Source organism: Manacus candei, unplaced genomic scaffold (genome assembly GCF_025592945.1).
Source record: "Manacus candei isolate 608988 ecotype Guabito, Panama unplaced genomic scaffold, ASM2559294v1 h1tg000135l, whole genome shotgun sequence".
NCBI lineage: Eukaryota > Metazoa > Chordata > Aves > Passeriformes > Pipridae > Manacus > Manacus candei.
The window spans coordinates 1,123,973-1,151,702 of NW_026138183.1; the positions used below are offsets into that span (position 1 = coordinate 1,123,973).

The 27,730-nt window shown below is 33.8% G+C and overlaps 1 protein-coding gene across 6 annotated transcripts in view; it reads left to right on the forward strand.

Annotated features, from left to right (window-relative positions):
• SLIT2 (slit guidance ligand 2) overlaps positions 1-27,730 on the forward strand; it is a 268,878-nt gene that overhangs the window by 218,266 nt on the left and 22,882 nt on the right. For 5 of the 6 annotated variants that reach the window (XM_051771501.1, XM_051771500.1, XM_051771504.1 and 2 more), the window contains 9 exons: positions 1,826-1,894; positions 4,275-4,346; positions 4,571-4,642; positions 6,018-6,089; positions 8,488-8,651; positions 13,836-13,960; positions 14,094-14,191; positions 15,587-15,726; positions 26,890-26,983. In XM_051771501.1, coding sequence (XP_051627461.1) covers positions 1,826-1,894; positions 4,275-4,346; positions 4,571-4,642; positions 6,018-6,089; positions 8,488-8,651; positions 13,836-13,960; positions 14,094-14,191; positions 15,587-15,726; positions 26,890-26,983 — 906 coding nt within the window. The remainder of the gene's footprint in view (positions 1-1,825; positions 1,895-4,274; positions 4,347-4,570; positions 4,643-6,017; positions 6,090-8,487; positions 8,652-13,835; positions 13,961-14,093; positions 14,192-15,586; positions 15,727-26,889; positions 26,984-27,730) is intronic. The other variant, XM_051771502.1, reaches the window with a different exon arrangement.

Sequence of the window (27,730 nt, forward strand, 5' to 3'; positions counted from 1 at the left end):
AAACCTATAACTTACTTCATTAGGTTTTGGTTTTGGTGGGTTTTGTTTTTTTTTTTCTCAAAGAGAAGATTACTTCATTGAATATAGTTTGGTATAAGAAATACATTTTGGCAATGTAAGGTCATCAATGCAATGTAAAACTAAGCAGCCAGAGAGAGATACTTTTGGAATTGCAAGTGGAAGCCTGTGATTGAAAATTCATTTGTGTACAATTTTGTGTGCTTTAATTAGTATCTAAGCATGCAATTTAGCATATTTTTCAAGAGGATGATGGAGGTGGTTTCTGTTAACAGTTGCATACTAATTGATTCTTCTTGCTCACTAGTATGCATAACTCTTCTGAGATGTATTTTTCATGTGTTTGATAAAATATCTTAATAGTTGCTTCCTTTGAACAAGGAGGAATTTTTATCAGGCAAGTGGATACTTGTAGTACTTCTGTTCTAATGAAGCTAAAGCAATATAACCTAATTTATCTGTCATAGAAGAATTTCCTCACAATACTTACTTCTTCAAAAAGTTTAAAAGTTGGTTTGGTTTTTTTATAATTAATTATAAAAATAATTAATTTTTAAATTAATTTTAAAAGAGAGCTTTTCCTATTAGAGGTAGATGGTTATTTCATTAAGTTTAACTGAGTGTCAGCTCATGCATTTATGTTTCCAAAGATGTTACAGCACACATAAAGACATTAGGCTCAAAATAAAAGTAAAAAAGTCTCTATCGAAGGCCACTCTTAACTCAAGCATGTTCCAAGTATTTGGATGGCTAAAATATCTTCTTTGTATTGGGATAATAAGAGTGTGGTTTTCACTTGGGTTCAGGAGACATAAGTAGTACTACCATGAGCAAGTCATTTGCCCCAGTTGAGAAACTAAAGACCTCTAATCTTCTTGCCACTATCTGCTCCATTTCAAAGAACCAGGTTAATTCAGCACTTCTTATCATCTCTAAACTGCTTACCCTGGTTACATGAAGAACCCCTCCACTCCAACTTTGCTATGTCTGGCTGCACACTGGGAACTTTTTAGGCGAGGCTTGTTGCCTTTCTTTACCTGTAACGTGGGTGCTGATATAGTTTGATGGCTCTGTACCCATTAACTCTAAGGATGAACAAGTCTGTTATTGAGAATTATGAGCATCAGAGAAGAGTGAGCAGTATAATAGAAGAGCTGTGAACCTAGAAAGGGAAGTGTGTGGGGGGACGGAATCTAACCTTTCTAGTGAAGAGTAGTTGATGACTCTCTTTAGTCCATAATGTACTCCATAGGAATAGGATTGTGGTATGTTAATTACTGATGTATCATGAAATATACAGGGATAAATTAGGGAAGGTGACCTGAACTACAGGCATGACAAATGAATTTACTGTTAGAGCTAAGACCAAACCTTGCTGTTTCAGCTGTAAAGGACTGTCTCTGTAATATCAAGATCTGTTTCTATTTTTGATAGCTCAAAATCCACACTTAATGTGACTTGCAGAAGTCAGATTTACTTTTCAGCTATAGATGTGTGGGAAATGGAGATTATAAAGACCTCATTTTGCAGAATCTTTATGAAATAATAGAAACTATTATGTAAGAGTTGGGTTTTATTACTGTTACTTCGCAGTATTAATGATATATGATATAGTAGCATTTGAATCTTAGGCTACAGAGCCTTGTGTCTCTAAAAAACAAAATTTGTAAGCAAGGTTTCTTTTAAAATAGAAATAGTATGTGTTCATTTGCTATTAACTTTACTGTTGGATTCTGAGATTAGTGGATGAAGATGCTACTATTTTAATGAAATACATAATGCTATTTGTTTTATTTTCCTCTTTTAGTTATTTGGATGGAAATCAGTTTACCCTTGTTCCGAAAGAGCTTTCCAACTACAAGCATTTAACACTCATGTAAGTAGTTTTAGAGCAACTTTCTCTACTGGAATTAAAAACTAAACAAAACAAAATACCCTACTCAATTATACCTGATTTTATGTATAAGAAATATCCTGTAAAATATATCATATCTTTCAGCAAATATAATACCCAACCATGTTTTATAACTGTGGATATTTTATTCCACTTATCACTTCTTACATATAATAGACTTGGTCACATTTTATGAACAGGGGTATTTCACTCCAGTGATTACATCACAAAGTAAATAACCAGAAATTATAGTTACCCACAAAAGAGACATAAGATCTTATAAAGTCAGGGTAATTAGAGTAAGGTGTTAGGGTAATACAGCATTTTTTAACACAGCTCCATGAAAGCACTAGAATGATTTAATTTACAGAAGAAGCATTCAGTGGTATGCTTCACTCCGTGCTATGCTTCGTGTAGGAATGCCACATATTCTGTTTGTCCCACAATATATGATTTTCATGACTCAAGAAGAGAGCTTGTATAAGATACCTTACTGACAACTCCGTCACTGACTCACTAGGTGATTTGAGGCAAATCATTAGTTGCTCTAAAATTTATTACCTCTACTTCATGAATGGTATGAATATGATTTCTGTACCTTCTGAGTGTACAGTGGGAGAAACAAGAAGATGTAGATGTACGTGGCTGTAATTCCATGGTCTTTGTTAGGACTATAGAAATTTATACCAGCTGAGGTTGAACTGTGTTACACTCTGAAAGCAGTTTGTGGTTTCATTATAATCAGAATGAAAAAAGGAGGGGAATAACAGAATCCCTAAATTTCTTTTTTATTTGGTTTAGAGCTTTGCTGCAAAATTTGAAAATAGTTTGGCATTCAAAAACAAGAGCTCGATTTCCTTTATTTCCCTCATGCTAGACAAAAATAGTCACAATCATAAATTAAAAAAAAACAACTTTACGAATATTCTGTTTTTCAAATAACATCAGGAAAAAACCCTTGCAATCTTCTCAAATGTATGCAGTGTAAAGCCTGTAGGAAGTCTTTGTGAATTGTTTAGGGAAGTTATACAAGATCTAATTTGCAGCACACATAAAATATATACTTTGGAACCTCTGTATGAGAAACGGTGGACTGAGTGCAGTAAGAGTATCAGTGGAGACTGGATATGTGTCTAGAGATGAGGTTACTTAGTAGCAAAGTGACAAGGCTTCCATCACAGAGGTTAAATACTCATGGTCTAGTTTTGATGAATGCACCCAGAAACTTTATAATTTTACCTCGTAATCAGAAAACTCACACAAACAATTTAGCAGACAAATGTAATACAATAAATTAGAGGTGAACAATAAATAAAATGCAAATGAGTATTGTCTCCATTTATAAGACCTGTGGGGTACATTATTTTAAATTCTTCTGTATGTTTACTCACACTGCTGTTACAAAGTTGAGAATGTTCTTCAGCTCTGTTTGAAAAATAAGACCACTATGCATAGTCCTTCTGTGGCCAAAGTATTACATACGAGTCTCCTGAGTTCCAGATTAACAAGGAAATTTGTTTATTTTTAACTTTTTCTTTCTCTTTTGAATAGATTGCTTTGTTATACTTGCCTAATATGTTTATTGTTGTGAGTCATTTGTCTTTCATGAAAATTTCAAGGAGACAAATATGTATATTGCATATCTATTCAACCATACTCTTAAGTTAAAATATCAAGGTTCCCTCAGAAACAAAGGCAGTATTTCACCACAAAATACAGTAAGCAATAGTGAAATAGTCAACATAGAATGAAAAGTAAAGCACAGTATGAGAATAAAGAACAGGCAGTATTCACATTTAATACAGCTTCTATGAAGCTACCAGCATACCACTCCAGCTCTCATCATACTTGTGCTTTAGATTTTATTCATCAGAATATTGATGAAGAAAGATGTTAAGGCTTTCTCTATAAATCTTAGATAGAATTCTTTACAATAATAGCTCTGGGCTTCAATATCTTCAGCATGTAAGTGTTAAATAGAGTATTAGATGATCTTTACTCAGATGTCATTAGGGACATGACTAGAATGGCTTCCACTTTAAAACATCACTTTCGTTTTTGTACTTGAGTTCATGTAGGATTGCATTATTAACTCAGTAGCATGATGGACTTTGCTATTGTATAAGAATGCATTGGGCTGCTTTTTCATCTGTTAAAATGAAAATGCTTTTCATTGATCAAGCTAAACAACTGCTAGGCTTGTATATGGCATGTGAATAAAAATAGGTGCTGCTTTAAATATTGATATCAAGGGATGATACTATTTCTACTAATAAAGATAATGTGTCTGTCAATTTAACTTACAGTGTTTCAGGACTGGGGCAGTCATTTTAAGGTCTGAATTTCTGAATTTATTTTTTAGAGATTTAAGTAACAACAGAATCAGCACTCTTTCTAATCAGAGCTTCAGCAACATGACTCAGCTGCTCACCTTGTAAGTTTAAACATGTAACAGTGACTCTTTGAAAGCATTACAGTGGGGTTTTTTGGTCTTGGAAAGACTGGGCATGTAGTTGATATTAAAGCTTGCTTGTTTTGGAGGCTGTAAAATAACTTGTTTCCTAACTAGCTATGTATGCAAAAGCTGATTTTGGTCATGCTCTGCATTGTTTACTGAATGACTGATATACTTGCTGACAGTATTTTATATGTTTTCAGAATTCTTAGTTACAACCGCCTAAGATGTATCCCTGCACGGACTTTTGATGGGCTGAAATCACTTAGGTTGCTGTAAGTATTATTTTTTAATCACTGCTATTTTACAAAATTTTTATTTGGGTACAGCAGATAGCAGATCCATAGGAAGTTAGCAGCTTTTAAAACTTGTCAAATATTTGGGAAGTGATAATTACATAGCCTTAAAAATGTAAGTGGCTTCATTCTTGGAAAGTATAATCTCAAAATGCTTCACAAGAAGTTATGTGACCCTGGAGAACATTTTATATACAGACATACACTTTTTATTTTTCTGCTTTCTAATTTTACCCGTATTTCTTTTTTTGTGTTATGTTCTTCCTTGTTATAAGCATTAAGATCTAGCAAAAATGCATATGCATAAATTCTATCAGTATATATGAGATGGTTTTGCAGTTGAATTTTTAATATTTTATTCCAGCACTAAATTTCTTTCTGTCTTGTTTCATTTAGTGTGGGAGTATTTCCAAAACAATGGCATCATGGTTAACTATTGAAAATCAATAACATTACTTTTTGGTTCCAAGAAAACTTTCCATTTTACCACTAAGAAAAACATGGTTGAAAGCCACAGAAAGGGACAAAGGAAAATAAAGAACAGTCAGTCTAATTTACAGCTTCAGTTTGTCATTAAGAAAAAAGCCTGCAAAAAATCTTTTTCAAAAGTCCCCAGTAGAACATGTAATTTTAGCTTTCATTTGGGTAATTTATAACCATTTAAGAGCTTAGTTGGATTAAATGTCTCAAGTATGGCATTATTTAAGTGTGCTCATAACTTCAGTTATTTAATATAAATATGGATAATTTCAAGAGCCATAATTTTATATGTGTTAGATATTCATGTAACTGAATGAATTTATAGAAAAGGGGTGATATTTTTGTGCAGGCTTGCTACAAGAGAGATAACACTATTCCCAGTACTGATGCTTAATGAAGTCTTTCATTCTCTACCTCTACTATCAAATTAGGACAACAGCCTTAATATTTATATTAATGAACAGTCAAAACCTGTATTTTCCACAAATCCATGAAAGATTTAAAAGAACATATGGGCATAATTAATGAGAATTTCAAGGAGTTGCAGAAAAAGAATTAATAACTCTTCTACTATCTCTAAATCCAATCAGTACTTTGCAGAAGTGTGCCTACTTTATTAACTTTTATTTGTTAATTTTAAAATAATCTCAGTATTTACATTTCTTATGAAAATTCAGGATGCAAAAAATTGAATTACAAGTAGGCTGCCAGTTAGAGCTTAAAAAAAACTCCGAACAACAAGCAGCTGGAAACACCAAGGAACTGGAATTGGAAGAAAAAAATATGAAAAGCTGAAAACTGTTTACAGAAGATGAAATTTGCCAAGTTAACCAGCTGATTTTTATGCATATATTATGTTTATTTTCTTTTTAAGGTCTTTACATGGCAATGATATTTCTGTTGTTCCTGAAGGAGCCTTTAATGATCTTTCAGCATTATCCCACCTGTGAGTATTCAGATGTTAACTGTATTTTTTTGTTATGTTTAGCAAATTTCCTATAATCAAACAAAGACAGTATGCAAAGGACTTCTCTGGAAGAAGCACATGCATCTCTAGAGGCTGGGGGCTAGCCAGAGAAAAATCCTGGGCCTGCTTCTGGGCTGCAAATTAAAGCTGTGTACTATGTGCCCTAATGGCTATGAAGGCTAAGGACGCTGGGCTGAATTACAAAATGAGTAGCCAGGAGACTGATCACTCCCTTCTGCTTGGCCCTCCTAAGGCCACATCTGGAATATGTGTTCAGTTTCTCCAGCACAAAGCAGTGTGGGACAAACAATGTGAGCTGTGAGGAGAGTCTACAGGAACTGGGTTTATCTAGCCTGGAGAAGGGGATGCCAAGGAGCTCTCCAATAGTCTTTAAGCCTTTGACAATTACAGCAGTGTTGGAGGCAGTTTTTTCTCAGAGGTGCACAGTATAAGAGTAAACCATCACAACCTGCAACAAGGAAAATTTGATTGAACATAATGAAAAATTCTTCACTGTGAGGATGGTTCAGCTTTGGAACAGGTTGCCCAAAGAAGCAGGAGAATCTCCATCCCTAGCGATTTTCACAGCTCAGCTGGACACAGCCCTGAGCAACCCTGACTGTGCAGGTAGCCCTGCTTTGTGCAGGAGGTGAGACTAGATGACCTCCAGAGTGCCCTAAATTATTCTGTGATTCTGTATTGGTGTCTGTTAAGTTGACATTAAACACATGGCATCTGATTTCAGAATGTAGTTTGAGGCAATGTTTTTCCGGTTTTTAATTTTCAGTGGGAACCTAAATTAGAACAAGCTGCCTTCTGCAAATCTTGTTGTGTTTATGAGTAGTTATTAAGTCTTTGAGAAGTAATTTGACTAGTACCTTTAGATATATCTGGGATTTTAAGTTTCTGAACAGCTGCAGTTGTTAAAAATCTAGCTATCTGTTTCTGGTTCACTATTGGACATTTCTCAGAAATTTGATACTGATTAAGCTTTCAGTTGTTGATAATTCATTCAAATGCTACTATTTAACTAGCTTATCTGTAGGAAGTATCAGTAAAACTTATGTCGGTTTGATTGGTATTGCTGGTATTTTTTTCTTAATGGCTGCCAGTTATCCTTGCTAACACTGATTTTAGCAGGGCAATTGTGTTATCTCAGTTCAGGCTGCCATTGACTCCTGTACATATGGAGTGGAAAAATTCTAGGTTTCTCCTTGCATGGAATGTTCCCTGTCACTAAGTCTTATTTTTGTTACTGCTCTGACTTAAGCCTGACTGAACAAATACGTACATTTTCTTGAGTTCAGCTGTAATTTAGGAAAATTATGAGAGAGCTTCCTGCTCAGTGGGGCAGAAAAGAGTGTTTCAGCACTGGTAGTTTCTATTGCCTTTGCTTGCCAAAGACTTTCTTGTATCTCTAGAAGACCCACTGACCCAAGATGTGCAACAATCTGAAAAAAAATACTGAAACATCTGGAGAAGGAGGATGTTCTAATACTGCAATTTGACAGTGTTTGCACATGTCAAGATTATCTGCTGAAAGTTCTGTGATTATTGTATTTCTTAAAAGGAACATAAGTATATGGAACATTCTATATCTTTATAGAATAGCACAATGCTTCTGTCCTCCAAATTAACTCCAAAATGTATCATTGTTGTCAGACTTTTAAGAGTATTTATGGTTTCTAGCAGAGAAAATAAAAACTTAAAAAGCTGTTACAGAAATTAATTCTGAAAATCTCCAGCTAATTTTTTTTTAATTAAAAAAATCAGAAAGATCATCATTTAAAGAAATGGATATGCTTTCATAATGGTAATGTAGTTTTATTTACTTGTGCAGCAGAGAACTCTTACAGAATTCTGCACATAGTTGTGAGTTCAGTGGGAGAGCTCCAAAGAGGAAATAATTAAATCAAATTTGGAAGCTTAAAAACAGATGGTTTATACCAGTCTGGGAGCCATAAACTGAAAAGGAAAAATATCAGGGCGCAACTCTGTGGACTTGCGTTGGCTGCTTCAGAAGAAATACTTTATTCTTGCTAACCTAATTTTGCAGTATCAGTTTCATTCTGCTCATGCAGCTGATTTTTGTCATTACATGCCAATGGTGAAACAGAGCTAGTTAGTATAAGCTCACCAAAGTTCACACCTGGTGCAGTTAAGAATAATGAGGTTTCTGGATCAAGTTTACTGATAAAACTATCACTTCTTGATCCAGAACCCAAATCGAGACACTTGGTGCTCTTACAGGCATGTTGGTGGTGGGAGAGTAGGTTTTTGATTTGAATGGTTTTTTGCCAACGTATTTTCTGGATTCTCTTTTAAAAAGCAACCATTTAAAGCTTGATTTCATTTTTCATTTGTCTATTTTCCACAGGGCTATTGGAGCAAATCCTCTTTATTGTGATTGCAACATGCAGTGGCTATCTGACTGGGTAAAATCAGAATACAAAGAACCTGGTATTGCACGTTGTGCTGGTCCTGGAGAAATGGCAGATAAACTTCTTCTCACAACTCCTTCTAAAAAATTTACTTGCCAAGGTACTGTTGCTATTTTTTTCTCTTTGAAGTGTCAATTTTGAATTTTTACAAATAGTTGAACTGTAAATTAAGACTGTTATGTGCTCTAAATACATTTATTATAGCATCTTCACTAAACCTTGTCATCATTATTCCTCATACTTAGGGATGTAGTCATTGGTTCCATTCAGGAACTGCATTTATTTTAAAGATTTCAATGCCTATATCTTTTAAAATAGACGGAGAAAAAAGTCTTTGGATTTGCAGTACAGTATTCCTCAGTACGTGATGTACAAATGTACTTTGTACTGCCTCAGCCATGAACTACAGTTTAACCATCTACACTTCCCTTGGCCTTTTTCCTCCCAACCATTTACAGTAAAAACTGTAAATACATCTATAATCCTTGCAGTCTGAAATGAAATGCATCAATATGGCCAGAATGCCTCCTCTTATATTTCAGAAGAAAGTATAAAAAAGAAAAAAAAGCAACAAGAAAAAAGTAGATAAAGGAATGTGATAATCTATAGAAGTCTCATTCTAAAATGTTGTTAAATGGGCGGGTTTCTAAGGGTATTTATCCCCATGTTGGTGCCAGTGTTGCTGGCATTTATATCACAACTCATATTACTGTAATTTCCTAGATTCTTTTTCTGAACTGTACTATTTCTTTTTAGAAAAGTTCCTTTTTTACTTACATCAAGTGAGAATTTGGTTTGTTTATTGTTTAATCTTCCTCTATTCCATTTATTTCTCCATTCTTAATTATTTTGAAAACACACAAAACTGCTACTGTAGCCTCATTTTTCTTGGTCCTTATTTAGAAACACTGAAATCCCAATTTAAAAAAAATTGTGTTCTTATACCTGTAAACTGTTACAAAGCTCATAGTATTTTCTGAGGCATTGGATAAATATGATCTTTAATCTTGTAGAATTAACTGATTCTCAGCATCTAGGTAATCTTCAAGCTGTTTTGATTTATTCATCTGTTAGCGTATCTTCAAATGTGAACTTAATCCCTTTGTAATTTTTGTCTTAAAAAAACAGTGAGACTTTGTCAGAGTTTGTCTCATTTAAAGTTGTTCTTTACTGCATGTTCAACCTATTTAGTCTTCTCTTTAGACCTGTCAGAAACTTTTTTTTTCTTTTTCTTTTTTTTTTTTGTGAACAAAAACCACTGGAACCCATCCCGTTACTTGTAATTCCAATGAAGTTTCTGTCCTTCCAAATCCTCTTCCAGTTTTTCAGCAGTACATCTCTGAGGTCATGCCAGTGTTCATTGCATTTGACACTCATCTGTTGCAAAGTCTCTTAGCTTGGTTTTACATAGGACATTTGCTAGCCAGTCTGGTCATTTTCTTTACAAGCATCCACTGAACATTATTGCAGATATGCTCTTGTTGCACGCTGTTGTAGGGATATAAGTGAAAGAATATTTGTATGGACATGAAGGATCTGCTTAGTTTTTTTTCCAGTTCTGAACTGTATCCAGTTCTGATAGTTTAAAAACAATGCCTGCAGTCATTATTATATTTCAGTCAGAGAATCCAGAGAGTATATCTTACTCCCTCTTGCCCATCAGAAAATATCCTTTATATTATTGTTCAGGGTAAGAACTGTGTGTTTGTTTCACTTCCAAGAGTGGAGATCTAGTATTATGGATACCTTTGAGAGAAAATAGTTTTTCTTTTATTGTCCTATGAAGATCCTCCTAATTACAGGTTGCAAATCAGCACCTTTTCAATGACATGATGGCCCCGTAAGACATTATGTCTGTTACTCAAAGATAAGTAATTTTATCTTTTGCTTAAAAATGTATTACTGAATAATAGAAATTAGGGAGATGCTATATTCCTATTAGAACCAACATTTTAGGCTATGAGTGAGAGGGCTATTTTCAGAATATCTGTGGATGGTCTGCTACAGTATATATATTTATGGAAAAAGAGTAATGTGTGATTCCCTCTTTTTGGTTTCTATGGATTCAATTGCAAGTGAAATTGGTGCCCAGATTTTACCTACATAATGCATAGTTCCCAATGAAAATGGCATTTTAAAATAAAGTCTCATCTCAGTTGTAAAGCTCCATAAAATCACTGTACCTTACTCTAATTTTATTAATTCTTTTACTCGAGGAATCATCTCTTAACATTTTCTTCTTTCAGTTATTTTTCTATGTTTATGGGCGGTTTTTTTCTTTCTTTTTCTCTCTTTTTCTCTCTTTTTCTCACTTTTTCTCTCTTTTTCTCTCTCTCTTTTTCTCTTTCTTTTTCTGTATTTCTTTTTCTTTCTTTTTCTGTCTTTTTCTTTCATGTGGCCTCTAACAGCTTCTCAATCTTTTACTTTTGCCTCTTAACCATCCATGCCCTGCTTCTAGAGATTCCAGGGCCTTGTGGTTTTCTGGTACCAGGTAAGGTTGTAAATAGATCTGGAATGGATGATCTTATTAAGAATGTACCTTCTGACCTTCCTTTTGTGTACCTCAAGCAGACTTCTTTCCTAAGACATGCATGTTTACTGTTTGTTTCCCCCTGTGATGAATTTACAGCTGACTATTCATGATATATTGTTTAGCATATTGTATGAACCATTTTGTTATTTTAAAAGTCTGAGTTTGAGGTCTGAAAATTATCTAACTGAAATTATTATTTCCGTTGCATTGTACTAAAATTGGTGATTTCATTAGCAGTGTAGATGTTGGTGCAAGACAGGAGTCATAAAATGTCAAAGCTCAAAGTTTTCCTTGCAACAGGTTTCTCTACAAGCTAGTTTGAGAGGGTTTGTGTCATGATTTTCCTTAAAAAAAACTTAGCTATTGTAGCTATCTGTACACACATAGATGTGTGTATCTGTGTTTTTCAATAAAATGCTATTAGTTTTTCACTGTTACAGAAGAATTTTTTTCCACTTAGAGTTTATTCAAGAACATATATGCCTACAATATGAAAAATGAAACAATAGGTTGTGAACCAAATTCTTTTTCATGTACAAGTCTTTTAACACATACAAGCAGAAAGAGGAAAGGAACAGTATAGTGAAAATGACAATAGGCTCCAGAACTGCCTTTGCATTTTTTAATCTTACAACTGAAGAATAAATCAAAATATTAATTTGTATTGGACACTACATACATAATAGTTTGAAATAAACACAGTACAAAATCAGACAGTGTTGTTTACTATCTCGCTGAGACTTGGGTTCCCATTTTCTGTCTCTGTTTTTGAAGTGAAATTTGAATCGCTAATCTGTTTGGGAAAAAGACTGAATGTTTTTTAATTCATGCCAATTAATTAGCATTTTATTCCATGAAAAGTAGATAAGAGGATATGATGTTTAAAATAAACAGAAGGAAAGATTGACTCCTGGGCTACAGCACAGTTTTACGAATTTTTAAGTATGTGCCTCTTGCACCTTATTTTTTTTCACAGAGCACCTTAATATACTTTAGCAATAATCAGCAATACTCTGGAGTAAAGTCAGAACTTTCTAGATTTTGCTCCTATGATGTTTGTTTCAACTTTTCTACCTCTCCTGTGTGCTGGTCTAATAGACACTTTAACCAGGTATAGATTTCTCTTTCAAAGTAGGGTAATGAAGGCAAAAAAAGTCAATGATCCATACACATTGTAGCTTAGGCAATACATGTGTTATCACATATTACCATGTCCTGCTTGCAAGCTGTGACACAGAAGGGTACCGGCAACTGCACATTTAAAAAAAAAAAAAAGTCAGCTGCTCCTTGTCTAATACCCTCTACTGAATCCTTACAATCACATGGCTTCCTTCCATGCCAGCTCCTTTACAATGACTTATCTGAGATTAATTTGCAAAGAAAAAGAAGAAAGTCAAGCAATCTAAGTTTAAAAATAGAATAAAGCCCCATATCTCAGCAAAGCCCTTTTTGCTTGGAAAACTCTGCAGTTTGGTTCATTTTGTGTAAAACCTCTTAAGGAGCAATCAGGCATTTGCACTAGTAGGTCCCACGGGTTTTTTGTCTAGTTAGAAGAAATCACTGGTTATTCCTTAAAATATGCAATTCACCTGTGGATAACTGAAGGGTTTTTTTCATAGGGGGAATCTGAAATCAAACTGGAGGCAGTAATGTCATCAGGCAATAGAGCTGGAGATAGAGAATGTATGTTTATTTTCTTAATAGGCATTTGGCAAAGTCACTTGTTTTCTCTTACACTAATCAAACCTCCTCACAAAGTTTATGAAAATTAATCATTATTTATACACAGGTGATATCTAATTTTTAACAAATAACCAGTGATTTCTTTGGTTGTTTGACAAAAAAAATTAAAAGCATGGCCCCTAACTTGAAAATTCACTGTGAAATGGCTGTAGATTTTAAAACAACAGAAATATAAATAAATATCTAAAAATATCTATATAATAGCAATAAGATTTTTGTAGGCCAAAGCTTTAAGTCTGGCTTCTGAAACTTAGGGATTTGTCAATAATAATTTCTGAATTCTGTCATTATAATCATTAATATAAGAAACCGGACTGCAAGCATGGCTTGCAGTCTTCATTTGCACATAGATTCATGGTATGGTTTGCATAATTTGTGGGCTTAGCTAATGCAGTAATGCCAGAACTGTGTCTGACTCATAAAGGAGAAAGACACAGTATAGAGCTATTTATTGTGAGATAGCTGTGACAATTACAGACTTTAAAAAAAATCTATAGATTTTCAACGAACTTACAGGTAATTTTGGGGTGTCTGTGATCCTGCAGATAAAAAATAAATTAACACAAAATTGCATTAAAAGCAGTGTTCTCAGTAACCACCATCAAGGGAAGGATTGGAAACTGTGATAGCCCATTTTCTCACAGGCAATTTCTACCCCCTAACGTAACAAAAGCTGAAATCATATCCTTTATTTTGTTGATATGAAGGGAAAGTAATCATCGTGGATCAGAATTGTACAGCTTTCGGAAAATAGGGATATAAGAGTCACTTCAGTGTCAGCTTCTTAAAAAAAAAAAAAAAAAGTGATACTTAAACCAAAAATCCAATCCCAAATTTATTTGGTCACATCAAAAGAATTAAGAACAGTCCAGCATTTCATTCATATAGAAACACCACAAAGTCTAAAATATGAAGTTTTTTTTAAATTTAAAGCAACATGGCAGATAGATCCTTTCAAATCTAAATTAATAGTTACTTCTTTCTGACTATTCATTTTGTATTTTTAAGGGCCCGTGGATGTTAATATTCTTGCAAAGTGTAACCCCTGTTTATCAAATCCTTGTAAAAATGATGGAACCTGCAACAATGATCCAGTTGACTTCTATAGATGTACATGCCCATATGGTTTCAAGGTAGGTACTGAATGAAAAGGAAAAAGCTCACTGAAATTTAAGCTTCTCCTTAACAACCTTTACATTTTCTTTGTCTGTCTTCCACTAGTGTCTATATTTTCTTCTTACATTATAATTGTTGTTCCTCGCATAGGGTCAAGACTGTGATATTCCCATTCATGCTTGCATTAGTAACCCCTGCCACCATGGTGGAACTTGTCATTTGAAAGAAGGAGAAAAAGATGGTTTCTGGTAGGTTTTTCAGTTGCTAAATGAGGATGGAAAACTACTGCATTTTATATGCTGAAATAATTTTGGTGTTAATCTTTGGGTTCTTTGTGTTTGATGGTAAATGCACCACAAAGGCACTTGTTTCAGAATATTTCACCATCCTTGGAAAGCTTCTAAAGCTTTTAATCTATTAAAAACAATAACAAATGATTGTGATTAGTTGAGGCATATCAGGTCAAGACAACATAGTATTGACTCCATTATGTTAATTAATAGCTAGCTAGATCCCTGCTGAAAAATATCTCACAATTCATCTGTTGTTGTATGTATTACTTCAACAGACAGCATGTAAATGATAAAATGTAAATCCCAGTGAAACAGAAAATTAATGATTCATTTGAAACTCACTATGCCAGCAGATAAACATGCTGTGAGCATTTTTAATCTTGAGTTATTTAATCACACAGTACAATTACTCCAGATGTACTTCATGAATTATGAAATAAAGTTCTTTAGCATTCTTATGTGAAATTATTAGTCATTTAATAATCTACACCTCAAGCTAGTTAGAAATGACACTACAAAAAGATACAATTCATTATCCTGCAATTCATTATGACATTATTCTTATTTTTAATCCAAATTCTGCCCAAAGATTAAACAGTTTTCTATTAAAAAATAAGTGTATACATCTTAATATTGTGCCTCAAGGATTTAAATTGACATAGTCATGCCTCAGAATGTTACCTTTTTCATTTATTTGTTTAAACACTACATATTTCGAAAATCAAAGCAATCTCATAATGAAAGCTGCAGAAATTATAGATAGTGCAAATTACAAGAAAATGTATGTGTAGTCATGTTTGAGTGACTTTTACATTCACTATCTATTTTGATGTACTTGTTTTGCATAAACAAGCTTAAAAGCAAAAAATAAATTACTGCTTCACAGAGTTTATACAGGCTTTGTTTTTTTGTATGAATGCATGTATTGTGCATGGAACATTAAAGAGAGCTTTATATTGGTGCATTTAACTGAACAAAAGTGGAATACTACTATTACATACTAATCCCTGATTTGTCTTTTCCATGTGTTTAACTAAAAAACCAAAAGGATCACTTTCTATAAGAAATATAATCTTATAATGTAAAGGTAGCACACTTTTTAAAATGAATGTTCCGTGAATGTCCCTTATACTAAAGATTAAGGTACAACTTTAGAAGCCTTTTTTCTGTAATTTAAAATATGAAAAATATTTTAGTAACATTTATTATGTGGGGGTTTTTTACATTATATAAATTGTATTCTGTTATGGAATAGTGATTATAAATTATTGTACCTATTAATTACAAAGCTCCTTGTCCAGACTCCCCAGCTAAAATATGCATGTGGTTATTCTGTTTTCAATATTACAGGTGCACTTGTGCCGATGGATTTGAAGGTGAAAACTGTGAAGTAAATGTTGATGACTGTGAAGACAATGACTGTGAAAATAATTCTACTTGTGTGGATGGAATTAATAACTATACTTGCCTTTGTCCACCTGAATATACAGGTAGGAGTATAAGAGAGAGCACAGGCAATTCAAGAATTCCTAGCAGAACAGTAATATTTTCCACTTTGCAGGTGAATTATTAGTTACTCTACAACTGACTTAAGGCCAATTTTCCCTCCATATTTTTCTCCTGTATGGTTTGTAGTCAAAAGTAGACTTAATGCCCACTCATTAATTCCTTTGTTAGTTTTGAAATTAAGGCATTTTTATATTTAAAATGTCATTCAAAATGTGCCCCTCCCTACTGTTTGCCTAGACACCCCAGTGAAGGACCTCTGTAGCTGTAGGAATCTGAAAAATATTCTGCTTTTATCATGTAAACCTCATTTTACTAACAGGGTAGAAAATGATTTGTCTGTGCCCGTGGGGAACAGTGTATTTGGCACCCCTGAATGCTTTCCTGCCCCCTGTTAGAAATATTAATACAGAGCGTGATGCTTCCTGCACAGAAAACAAAGACAAGTGTCTAATTATTTCTTTCTATCAGTCGGCAGCCAAGGCAAAGCATTTCCTTCTCTTTGAGACAGAGGATGTCTGGCCTGCTGTCATTGTTTCTGCAGCAATGGAGGATAGTTAGAAGAGCAGCACAGAGGAAGTAGGATCTGTTGTTTGCATTGATCTGTTTTATAGTTTTTCTAACTAGACAGATCTATATTCTCTCAGCTAGCTGACCTCTAGGAGAACATAGAGCTTAATTTCACAAAACCGTGATTTGAAATGCATAAAAAAGAAATGTAAGGTCCACCATAACTTAGGGATTAACTCTACACAGTCATCCTATATTTTTGCTTTAATCAATCAATCAAATTTGAGCTCTGGAAAACTGTGAGGAGAGGTGAACTCCTGAATAAATTTCATTTTTTGAAAACACAGCTCACTGTTTTCTCACCCAAAGTGTTTCTATTATTAGTTCTACAACCTATTGGATTGCTACAATGTTTTGGGGTATTCAAATTTAAAGTCAGTATTTAAATCTTGGGAATGCACAGTGAGTGAATATGATAAAACACAAGTATAGGAAATACAACTTCATAATCTAGTATACGTATTCATCTATAAATGTTTGGTAGAATTGACAATTCAGGCCTTGGAAAGAAATAACAGGTAACAGCATCAGTAAAGACAGACAAGTGTTTGCTATTCCTCCTACAACTAATATTTCAGGCATATGTGAGTTAAGCTTCAGCTCCCTTGGGATCATTTACTATCTCATGTAAAAATGGGATCAGGCATTCTTTTGTGTAGGCTGGAAGAATGCAAAGCAAAGTCACATTTTTTATGTTTGTATTGCAGTTGTGCTTCTTTAGGCAAAATACAATAAGGTGTATTTCTAAATTTATTTCGTAACTGTGCATAATTCTATCGGAATAATACTATGAGTTTACATGGCAAGTGTTCTTGTTTGCTAACTGTACTTCTTTCAGAAAAAGAGATTTGCTTTTACAGGTACAATGCCAACTCATAATCGCTACTGAAGTCAGTAGGAAACGTGAGTAGGTGAGAATATTCTCACCAGCTCGAAAATAGATCAAAACAATCTACTTGTAGTCATTAAGTTTAGCCTTTCTGTTTGTTAAAAACTGTTGGGAATTTATACTATCTCACCAGATTTTTTTCAACACTTTACAAAAATAAAAAGACACATGTTTTTTTAAAAAATACATTACTAGAGGCTCAACTCATTTTATAGATAACTTGGACAAAAAATGTAGCAAAAGTTCAAGTTTTCCATTGTATAGAATACAGTACATAATTATACAATATATTGTCTATCTTACAAAGCATCTGAGAATAGGACACAATGTGTGAGATCCTAAGTGATTTTAGAGATTAGTTGTAAGGAGAAAATGAAAAGCATTGAGCTAGTAAAGGGGTCCTCACATCTATCATCCTTTATCATGCGTAATAAATAACCTTCAATATATAGAATTAGACTGACAGTAGTCTGACCACATCAGGATCTAGAAAGGGTGGTGTTCAGAATAATAATAAGTAATCATAATAATAAAGTAATCATACAGTTGCCTCAGGTGTGTATGAGGTACCAAATTGTTTCTAGAACTGTTTTTTTCTGGCTTATAGCCTGCGTTGAAAGATAAATAACAGAATCCCTGGCAAGTATGTATTGAGCAATTTTCCTGAGAAACCTTGTAAACATTTGGATTTTGGTATCTGTTCTAACAGGTTAAAATCAGATATGCATATTTCTAATGTGTTTTTTTTAATGAAAGGTATTTTTCCCTAAATGAATTCATGGACTAACTGGGCAAAAGTAGGTTAACAATCAGGAAAACAGGTTACATATTCAGTCTATAAAAAGATTTTTAAATTCAAAAATACTTATCTCTAGCTTAGAAAGCCCCTGAACTGTAAGTTGCTGAAGACTGGCTCAGTATATATACCTTGAAAATACCACTGTGGGATTTTCTGGCTCTCTTTTAATTCTGTTGACAATACTTTGAATTGTCTGTGTTCAAGATGTCACAGCATATATGTACTCAATATGGAAGTGCACCAGCCTAGAATATTTTTCTGGGTGAATGGTTATCTGCAAATATGCTTTACATTTCAGCAGCACAGTATAAGGGAGAAGTCAGCTTAAACCTGCTGGTATGAAATGTGAATCATTGTTATATAAAGTTTTATTTTCACATGGAGGGCAGTGAATGTTGCAGTGTAAAACCTAGCAGTCTCTTTTTGACTTTTCTAACAATCCCTTGAAAATCAACACTTCTTAACTATGCAGTGTTGATTTTTAAAAAAGCAATTAAAAAAACTTATGTTGTTGCTTGAGAATCAGGAGTCCATTTTTCTCCGCCTCAGTTAAGTTTTACAGCTGCCACCACAGTTACAGGTGGAAAGACAAAGAGTGGTATTTGCACTATGCTATGAGCTTTCTCAAGATCACAGACTGTAACTGTGAAACAACAGTAAGCAAATGGAATCAACAGGCACTCTCATGTCTGATTAAACCTTGAGAAAAAAAAAAAAACAAAACATTTTTTTAAATTTTAAAACCATTTAAAATACCTCACTATGTCCTGCACTCTTTAATCTCTCTATTCTCTTAACATTGCCATCTCCTTTATTTTAATCTCAGTCTATAAACTTCAGGCCATTTTATGTGCATTCTATAGGTTACAAATGATCATTTCTCTTGCTCATTGTCATCAGTCATTAGATCACAGATCTAACTGATCCAGAAGTAAAATCTTTCTTACGCCACTGGCGGCATGTACTTCTTACCTTTCCATTTGTTTTGCTCTGCTGTAGGTGAGACTTTGAAGCTTGTTTCATTTTGCTATATCAACCTCTCTGCTGCTATAGTTGTGCATTAGCTTAATGTGCTATGCTGTTGTATTATAATGTAAAAAGTCTCTTGTCTCTTCTGTCTTTGTCACTGCAAGCTGCTAATCTGAATGAAGTGGAAAAAGGTCAGTTGTCTTTTAAGCCTATTTTCACTTACTTTGGTTTCTCACTTTCCTTTCCTTAAAGGTGCATGGATTTCAGTTCTTACCAATGATCAAATAAATTGTATATAGACATAATTTAGAAAGCTCACTGCAAATCCTCAAATTAGGCACTTGGCTCTTGCTGTGAATACATGTCAAAAGAATGTTGTCGAAGATGCAGATTGCTGTAAAGGAGTAATTTAATACTACATTCATTGTCTTTTTTCAGATATATTAAAAATTTGTGCAGCCACTGATAGGACTAACAAAAATGTTTACATTGTGACCTTCTGAAATATTTTTTTTCTCACCTTAAAGAAATCCCTTGGTTCCATTCTTATGTATGCTCTGTTTTATAGTGCTGTTTCACTTTAAGTGTTTTATTAGATTTTGCTACTAGAAAGTATGCTAGAATATAAAATGTCAATCTTCTTGCTCATCATTTCCGTGGCCTTTTTTCGCTGTAAATATCTAAAGTAATTGAAATTACCTTATTAGTCTGAGGCTATGGTAGAAGAAAAGTAATCTGGAGAGATTTGTCCCGCTAACTTTTAATGTTTCTGATTTTTGATTTTTTTTTTTTTAAGTTTCTCCCTAGCACCTATTGCACTAACAGAAATCACACAGAATCACAGAATATCTGGAATTGTAAGGGACCCACAAGGATCATTGAGTCCAGCTCTTAACCCTGCACAGGACCATCCCCAAGAGTGACACCATGGGCCTGAGGGTATCATCCAAACACTTCTTGAACTCTGTCAGGCTTGGGGCTGTGGTGCTTAGCACTTCCCCCGGGGAGCCTGTTCCAGTGCCCAACCACACTCTGGGTGCAAAATCTTTTTCTAATATCCAACCTAAACCTCCCCTGACACAACTTCAGGCCATTCCCTCAGCCATCTTCTGTGCAGTTTCATCATTTAAGCAATCTGAGAGCTAACATAATCAATGAAAACATATTTATGAAGTTGCATATTTAGTTTTGAAAGCAAATGAATCATTTTGTAGTGTATTTGCCATTAATTTAATTTTATATTTTTCAGTCTAGAAAGCAATATAATACTTCATTAGTATTAAAAATATGTTCATTATCTATGAAATAACATGTTGAGCATGGCTGCAATTATACCATCTATGTTGATTTCCGATGAATAGTTCTTACAACTTAACTCAGAGCCTAAATTTTCTCTGTAACTGATGCAGAGTACAAGACATTTCCAGAAAGTGATTCCAACCACAAGCTTTCCATGCTTAAAGTTGCATTCCATTTAGATATATTGCCATATTTGCATTTTATTATTATCTGGACAGCAATAGTAGCCTCCTGTTTTTCTTGTGTATTACACAAGTGTGAATTATATTAAAATTAATGATTATAGAAAGAACAAAATCCTCACAAACAAATTATCAAACACCCAGGGGATGTGAACTAAGTTCAGCTCCAAAATTAAGCAGATGTATATGTAATACATACTTGTATTAGCTTGCCACCTGAACATGAAAGTCATTGATGGTCTATAAGGTGCTTGGAGGATCAGTCAGTTTTGTTATGCCAGACCTGTGATAGTAATAGGAAAATAAAGGATAATTTTAAGTAATTATCTCAGTTTAGGCAAGCCTTAGACACAGCCTTCTTACCACTGCAATAAAGGAGTTACATTACTACTTTCAGTTCACTTGATAATCAAATAAGTACCTTCCTAAAATTTAAGCATGCAAGTAATCAAAATCAAATCATGTCATGTCAAACTAGATAAAGAGTTTAATTATTTCATCAAATTAGGATCATAATCCTCATTCTTGTAAGAACTACACAATACAGCTTCGTAGAATAGAGGAATACCTTTGCTATTCTTGCTTTTCATCACTTGTAAAACTCTACCTTAAAATACTTCAAATGACTATTCTATAGTAAAAGCTCAAGTTTTAAAGTAATTTTACTGCCTTTTCATAAAGGGGAAATATACATGATATCCTTGGCAAGCTGAGCTACCTGCTACTAGTTTGATCACTGCTCTTTCTAGGCTATGATCTATCCTTGTTTACTTAATTGTCTTAAAGCTTACCTGCCTAAAGGTTGCTATTTCTCTATTGTCACTAGGCAGCATATGTAAAACAACTAGAAATGTTAAAGTAAATAAGCCCCATCTTACACTGAGATCCACAAGCATGAGGGATAGCTATAAAGACTTACACAATGGTGAAAGATAGGAACAGTCGAGCAATTTGACTCTAAAATTAAATTCAAAAAAATATTCAGTTTTATGGTTATAAACCACATCCTACTGAGACTGTAAACTTTTGTTAATTTTAGGCAACTTTGTCTCTCATATAGTAGATATTTTTATTTGTCTTTTCTGAATAATGAGCTCAATAATTTATGTTGTATAGTGTACATCAAACTCAAGACTTCATAAAATTGCAGAAATTTTCTGTATATAGTTTGTTAAATGACACTGACGCTTCCCAACCATTTCTGTGCTCTGTTGGCTATTTGAGTCAGAAGTAATTAGACAGAGACTTCCAGTCAGTCAGACAGTAATACCTAATTGATAAAACATAAACACTACAGAAGCTGACTCACAGTATATCCCAACCAAGCTCAGAAGCTGGAATGGATGTAGAAGTACACCTATAAAATCCTTCTATTCTGGCAATTACACCAGCAAATCTGTGAAAGATATTTGTTATTTTGACTTTGGAACAGCGAATAAGTCTTCCTATCCAAAACCTGATTTTTGATAATTAAATCTGACCGTTGTTGCTTTTGCATTCTGTCTCTAGTTTTTGTTCTAATACCATATTCACCTTTGCTAATGATTTAAGGGTCATTTTAAACCTATTTCTTCATAAACTTACCTCTAATTAGCAATATGCAATTATATTCAGAAGCCCATGTCCATTTTTGTTAGAGCTCTCCTCTTCATTCAGAAATGTAAGTCCTTTTTCACCTCATTACTCATTATGTATCCTGTTACTCATTATTTGTTGTACTACATGTTTATATATTAAAAAATCCAAAGTTAAGGGTCTGTTCAGCTTTAAAAAAGGCTTGGGGAGACCCTATCACCCTGTTCCAGTATTTAAAAGGGTCACAACAAGGAAGAGGGAGACTCCCTTTTTTACAAGGAGTCATGTGGAAAAGGGGGGTGGTAATGGGTACAAGTTACTCTTGGGGAGAGTCCAGTTAGACACAAGAGGGAAATTTTTCACAGTGAGAACACAGCCATTGGAATAATCTCCTCAGGGAAGTAGTGGATTCTCCAACATCAGACACTTTTAAGATTCAGCTGGACAGGGTGCTGGGCTGTCTTGTCTGGACTGTGCTTTTGCCAAGAGATGATCCTTGAAGTCCCTTTCAACCTAGTATTCTATGATTAAGGGTTTTTTTTCTGATTTATAATCTTGTAAAGTCATGAGTGAATTAATACATACAGAGGAAACACAAATTGACTTGTGAATCTAGCAAACTTAGCTCTTTGGTTAGCTAATCAAGGACTCCATCCAATTCATCATCAGCATTTAATAGTGTCATCTGGCTGTAAGTCTGCATCATACTCCATATCTAGCTGCAAAATCTCAGTAAATATTTGTCTTGAGTTTGGAGGGTTGTGTTCATTTGGACTCTGTCAACCATACAGACTTCCACTGGTTTCAATGCTACTTCGTACCAGACTCCAGACTCCCTAGATTAATTAAGCAAGATGTCTTATGAAAAGAGTTATTCCTGCTTCTAATTAAGCTTTGGAAGCTTTTCACAGGATTTTTGACACTTTATCCACTGTTTATTTTTAAACAAACTAGTCTGTTGCTGATTTTCCTACATACAGAAATGTTCCCATCTTTCAAAAACTTAATTACTTAGCCAAGCTCTTACAGAAGCCTCAGTTACAATATTATTAGATGAATAAAAGAATGTCCTCACACATTGGTGTCAAGATTCCTTGAATTGAGACATTTGCTTCACAATCTTTTTTGATTATTTTGAAGTATGTTCTTTAAACATTGTATTATGTTTCCCAAATCAGGGAACTCTTTAAGATTTCCTTCCAGTAAAGTCAAGGAGCCTAACTTAGTAAATCTGATATTTCCTTCAATGAGTGTTTCACTTTCATCACTATTTCTTCATTTCAACAAAATTAATTTCTCCCTTTCATCTTGTCTCAGTTAAATTCTGAATAACACATCATTTTTTGAGTTCACTGAAGGAGATGTTTCTTTATCAGGAAACTATGTTCTTCAGTGGTTCAGATTCCATGTCACATATTTTATTTACCTTTTTTGTTAACTTTTTCATAAACATTTTTATTTTGGTCATGTGAATACTCCATTCAGAATACAGATCTAGTATCAATTTTTAATTGATATATTACCAGTTATTAATATTATCTATTAGCAGTACAAGACCTTGCACTCCTGTTATTTTGGTTTGTTCTTCTGGTATTTATATCTTCATTCAGAAATGGTGTATCTGATGTACATGTTTGGATTCTATCCTTAATTTTTTGTGGGGTTTTTTTTGACTGATTCTGTGTACAAGTCTGCCACGAATGCTACTCTTTTTTTATAATTGAGGTTTGTACTTTAAGTAAAGCTAACTTTTATGTTCATAGGGGTTTTTACATTATTCTTTTGCTACATGGCCATGATGCTTACCATGCTCTTTCCTTGGTTCCTATTTCCTAACAGACTGTTTAACTGAAATTCCAATGATATGATTCTGACTTATTTCACAGTGCATGCAATTTGCAAATGCAAGGGGAAAGTTTCATTCTTTTTATGCTGTCATGGCACAAAAAGTCCTGCTTTTGTGTGCTTTTCTACAGAGTGCTCAGTTCAAAGTCTATCAGTAATGCCCAAAACACCTGGTGATGTTTGCAAACTGTTTGGCTGCAGTATACCTGGAAGTGTAACATTGATCTTAGGATTTGAAGTGGACATTTTTCAAAACTGTAAACCTGTTTAAAACTTAAATTTCCAATCCTTATATAGGACTCACAGCTCCGAGTGGGAAATTAAGACTTTGCAAGTGCCCCTGGGCACTCCACATGAGATCATTCAGCTTTCAGAGTAGTTATGAGGATATTAGGGCCATCAACCTATGAATATTAAAATGGAAGGTACTCTAATTAAGAAATCCTGTATTTTGCAAGTACCTGGGGGAGGATTTACAAAAATAGAGAGGCTTAGACACTACCCAATAAAGCTGTTTGCCATGTAAGAAATATCAGAAATCTGTACAATGATAATCTAACTCATGGCCCAATTAGTATCCTCCAGCAAAATCAGTTCAATAAAGTTGACAGCAATGGTGAGAATGCTTGCTCCTATTATGCTAGTCCTAAATATTCTTTTTCTAGGTACTTTGGGGTTTTTTTCACTGAACTTTAACTGTGAATGTATAAGAGACAGCAAGCCTCCAGCCCTTAGAAGACAGACTCATTGTGTCACTTTCAGATATTCTCTGATATTCTGTTAGAATAATTAATCTTGGGAATGTTTAGAGGTGGATGTTTTTGTCCAAGTCTTGTAAGTACTGTACAGCCATGTTTTTATTATTTGTAATTGGGGTGTCATATTTTTCAGTTCTGTATGTAATTTAATATAGAGTATATGCCATAATAAGATATTTGCATAGGTGCATATAAATATGCATATATAAACACATATATGTAGGCACATATATACATTTCTAAACCATAGGAATGTGCACAAAACAGGTTAAAAGAACAGTAATTTTTGCTTATTCTACTCCCACGATCCCTAAAATCTGAATTCTCTGTTCCCATGTTTATATCTCACTCATAAGCACTGCTGACCTTTAAACAGATTTTAGCTATTACAAGATCTGCAAATTGAATAAATGCTAGGTGAAGAATTACTACCTCTTATGTATGTATTTGTTTGAACAAAACCCTTTGAAAAGAGAAAGGGATCCGGGTTTTGTTTGAAATATCATGGGATGCAAAGAATCCCTGGTATTTCAGGATTCTTTGTGCACTGACCTAGTCATAACAGTTGCACATTTCCAGACTAATAATTCTATTGAGAGCCTGAAGAGGCTTTGAGGATGGAATTGTAATCCTTTGTATTAGTCATTCTCATGTCCTGTGTTTGATCTGTATTCAGTTTCCTCCATGTATTGACTAGGTCACGTTGTTACTGACAGTTTTCCTGAGGCTGTTAAGTGGGCTGTGCTTGAAGGCCATTTTCTTGTGTTAACTCAAAACTTTATTCGGTTTGTAGGGAAAATGCACTACTTCCATGTTAGGAATGTGCTATTAATTTATTTTATTTTACTTTTAAATCTTTGTGTAGAACCAGTCTGGATCTTTTGGATGGCTGCAAAGTACTTGTATAGCTGCTTTTTGGCTTGCCTTCTCATTATTGGAGATGTAGAGGTCCCACGCCTTATCACACTTAGAATGCATGTTTCAAATATGTTTTTTTACAGCATAACTATCTTTGCTCCTGGTTCAGTTTTGACTTTTTCTCTATCCTTGCTTTAATATAGACAGTTCCTCAACTCTTTTTAAGTTTTCATTTATTTGTCCAGCAAGCCACTGCTGCTCAGCTAAGTAAAACTGAGGGATACCAAACATTGTGCCTCTTTGAAGGAAAGTTCAGTTTGAGCAGTGAGAGTATCTGCTCACCTACTGCTTTCTTCTGCTCTTTTCTTTCTCATTATGATGTACAGTTCTCTTTACTAGCTAGCTCATGTCTTGTTACTGAACAAAGGGATGAGGGACAACCCTACTTCTTCCATAGTTTTAGAGTCTGGTGAACCTGTCAGTCCCTGAATTCAGCAGGCACAGTGTTTATACCTGTTTATTATGCATATATTCTTCATATGGATGCTGAAAAAAGTATATCTATCTTACAAACCAGTGATAAACTTTTCCAGTGCACTATCCGTGCTATCATTTGATTAGTTAGTCAGGAAACAAGACATTGTCGACCTGTTTACAAACCTGTAAGTGTTTCCTTGTCATAAAGTAGCAAATAAAATAATTTTTAAACGTATTATAATATTTTATAGATTATACAACCCATGTTGAAAATTAGAGCCACTGCTTCTGTCAGCAGGAAAGGGTAGACATTTGACATAGATATTTTTTTCTTTTCTTTTCACAGAACAGATTATAGATAATTATGGTACATTAACAAATGCAAAAAATGGAGAGTCATATTTAACGAAAAGTAGAAAACAAGTTTTCATTTTGGGATAATTGGAATTGTATTGACATGCAGTGATATTAACAGGTTTTTTTCAGGTAATAGATTACTTATAGTGATAGTGCAAATCTGGGTATTTCTGTGTGTAATGTGCTTAAAAATAAGTAAGAGAAAAGCATATTGATGGCTTTTTTGTTCTAGCAAGAAGACTTGCAATCACTACTGTTTTACTGTACAGCAGAGCTAGATAAATATTGTAAATAAAAAATATTTTTTTGAAAAAATTATCATTTGTATTTATGGATAGATGATTGGTATCGAAATTGATACTTTTTATAAATGAGTTACCAGATATATTATTATTTATTGTTATTATATCTGTGTTACTATTTATTTATCAGTATTTATTAAAAAGGTATTAATTACTATATCAAGAAGCATGCAAAAGAAGTTGTAGCCGTTTCTTTTAAAATAGAAACTACTATTTTCAGGTCACTGTGATGTTTTCACTGAATTGACAACATACATTGTATTTCAGGTGAACTGTGTGAGGAGAAACTAGATTTCTGTGCTCAAAACCTGAATCCTTGCCAGCATGATTCAAAGTGTATCTTGACACCCAAAGGATACAAGTAAGTCTGAAATATTTTTAGAGTCTAACTGAATCAAAATTCATATTTTTCTATCCTGCTTAGCTTCCTTTCCTTGTGTTTTAGTGGAAGCAAGTTCTGCTCCCAAAGTACTAATTTTGGTTATTATTAAGCATTATGGCAGAACAGGCCATTATTTTCATATAGAACTACATTATTATCTTAAGTATGTTTTACTGATTTCACTGATCCTTACCGGTTCTAGTTCCAAACAGATTTTAAATAGGATAGTCTATATCATGGTCCTTTTAGGAGCTTGGGCAGCAGGAAAATAATTGTATTTAATTGAAGTGGAATAATTATACTGCTTTTAGAGAAGTAATTGTGAAAGAGATTATTAGGAAGGCACACTGGAAGATATAAACTAAAGAAGTCCATTCCCAGGAAAACTAATCTTTAATTACACCATATCCTTATCAGAATTAATTAGTATGCACAAGTTAAAGTTGTTGTAATAGGCTTTATGTTAAAAAACATAGGAAACCTACAGTTTTCAATTGTTCTCACAGGTACCTCTTTTATGCACAGCATGCTTTTGTGCTAAAATCAGATTATTATCGTTCCTACTACTTACAAAATTCTATTTTATTTAAAATATGCAAAAAATATAAAATGATTAAATATTCAATTGAACATGAAATTAAGTTGATAGTTTTCAGCTGGAAAATAGAAAACTTGTTGGATTTCTGTATGATTATTTTCTTCACATCACTTCCATAAACCTAGCTA